Source organism: Vollenhovia emeryi, unplaced genomic scaffold (genome assembly GCF_000949405.1).
Source record: "Vollenhovia emeryi isolate VEMERY1.0 unplaced genomic scaffold, V.emery_V1.0 DF951444.1, whole genome shotgun sequence".
Classification (NCBI taxonomy): Eukaryota; Metazoa; Arthropoda; class Insecta; order Hymenoptera; family Formicidae; genus Vollenhovia; species Vollenhovia emeryi.
Genome location: NW_011954922.1, coordinates 1 through 1094, shown reverse-complemented (window position 1 = coordinate 1094; position 1094 = coordinate 1). Strand labels below are relative to the sequence as shown.

Below are 1094 nucleotides of genomic sequence, written 5' to 3'. Positions count from 1 at the left end.
GTAAGCGATTACTCGACTCAGGCTTTTCTTCTCGCATTTACGCGATTCTGTTCGCGGCGCGGACTGCCGTGCACGATGTATTCCGACAACGGAACGACATTTGCCGGCGCCGACAAGGAGCTACGCAACGCCTATCAAGCCGCGCTATCGGATAATGACTTCCAAAATCGCACCGCTTCTGACGGCATTCTCTGGAAGTTTATTCCGCCGCACGCGCCTCATTTCGGTGGTTTGTGGGAGTCGGGCGTGCGAAGCGTCAAGCATCATATTCGACGCGTTCTCGGATCTCACTTCCTCACCTTCGAAGAGTTCACAACCTTGCTCTCCCGAATCGAAGCTTGTTTAAATTCCAGGCCCTTGGAGCCGCTTACGGACACGCTCGATGATTTCGAGCCCCTTACTCCAGGCCATTTCTTAATCGGCTCGGCGATCACGATGCCGCCCGAGCCCTCGCTGTTGCACATCAACGAGAATCGACTCTCTCGATGGCAACTAATTCGGCAGATAACAGAAACTTTCTGGCAAGTATGGCAATCAGATTATGTTAATACGCTCCAACAGCGAAGTAAATGGTGCCGCGAGAAAGAGGGAATCAAGGTGGGCGCGATGGTGCTCCTCAGAAATCCGCTACTCCCCCCGTGCAAGTGGGAGCTCGGACGCGTAACCCGGTGTCATCCGGGCCCTGACGGTCTGGTACGCGTGGTTTCCGTCAAAACCGCACAATCGGAGTTCAAGCGACCAATCGTTAAATTATGCGTTTTACCGTTCGCCGAACCCTCCGCACAAACTGAGCAACCAAACAAGACGACATCCCAAGCGATCCCGTTGCGCCAGTAAACCGCGTCTAAGCGGTCCCCTGTTCATTAGAGTCGCGTGCGTTGTATCACGGGTAATATCGTTCGGTCTAATGCGAAGACCACAACTCGCTACAAGATATCGATCAAACATGTGACAACACCCTCACTGCGATTGTTTTCTCTTCATAGTTCAGAGTCAAAAGGAGAGAGTTAGACAATCCGCCACTCATCGTCGTGTCGCATCGCCCGTACTCATTGTCATTTCCTTTCGAAACTAATGTTTCGAGGCGCGCGGTA

General features: G+C 52.7%; 1 protein-coding gene across 1 annotated transcript; it reads left to right on the top strand.

Moving 5' to 3' along the window:
- The first annotated feature begins 75 nt into the window (after positions 1 to 75).
- On the top strand, positions 76 to 837 carry LOC105559823. The gene has a single exon (XM_012008462.1). The coding sequence runs from the start codon at positions 76 to 78 to the stop codon at positions 835 to 837; it is 762 nt and encodes a 253-aa protein (XP_011863852.1).
- Positions 838 to 1094: the final 257 nt, after the last annotated feature.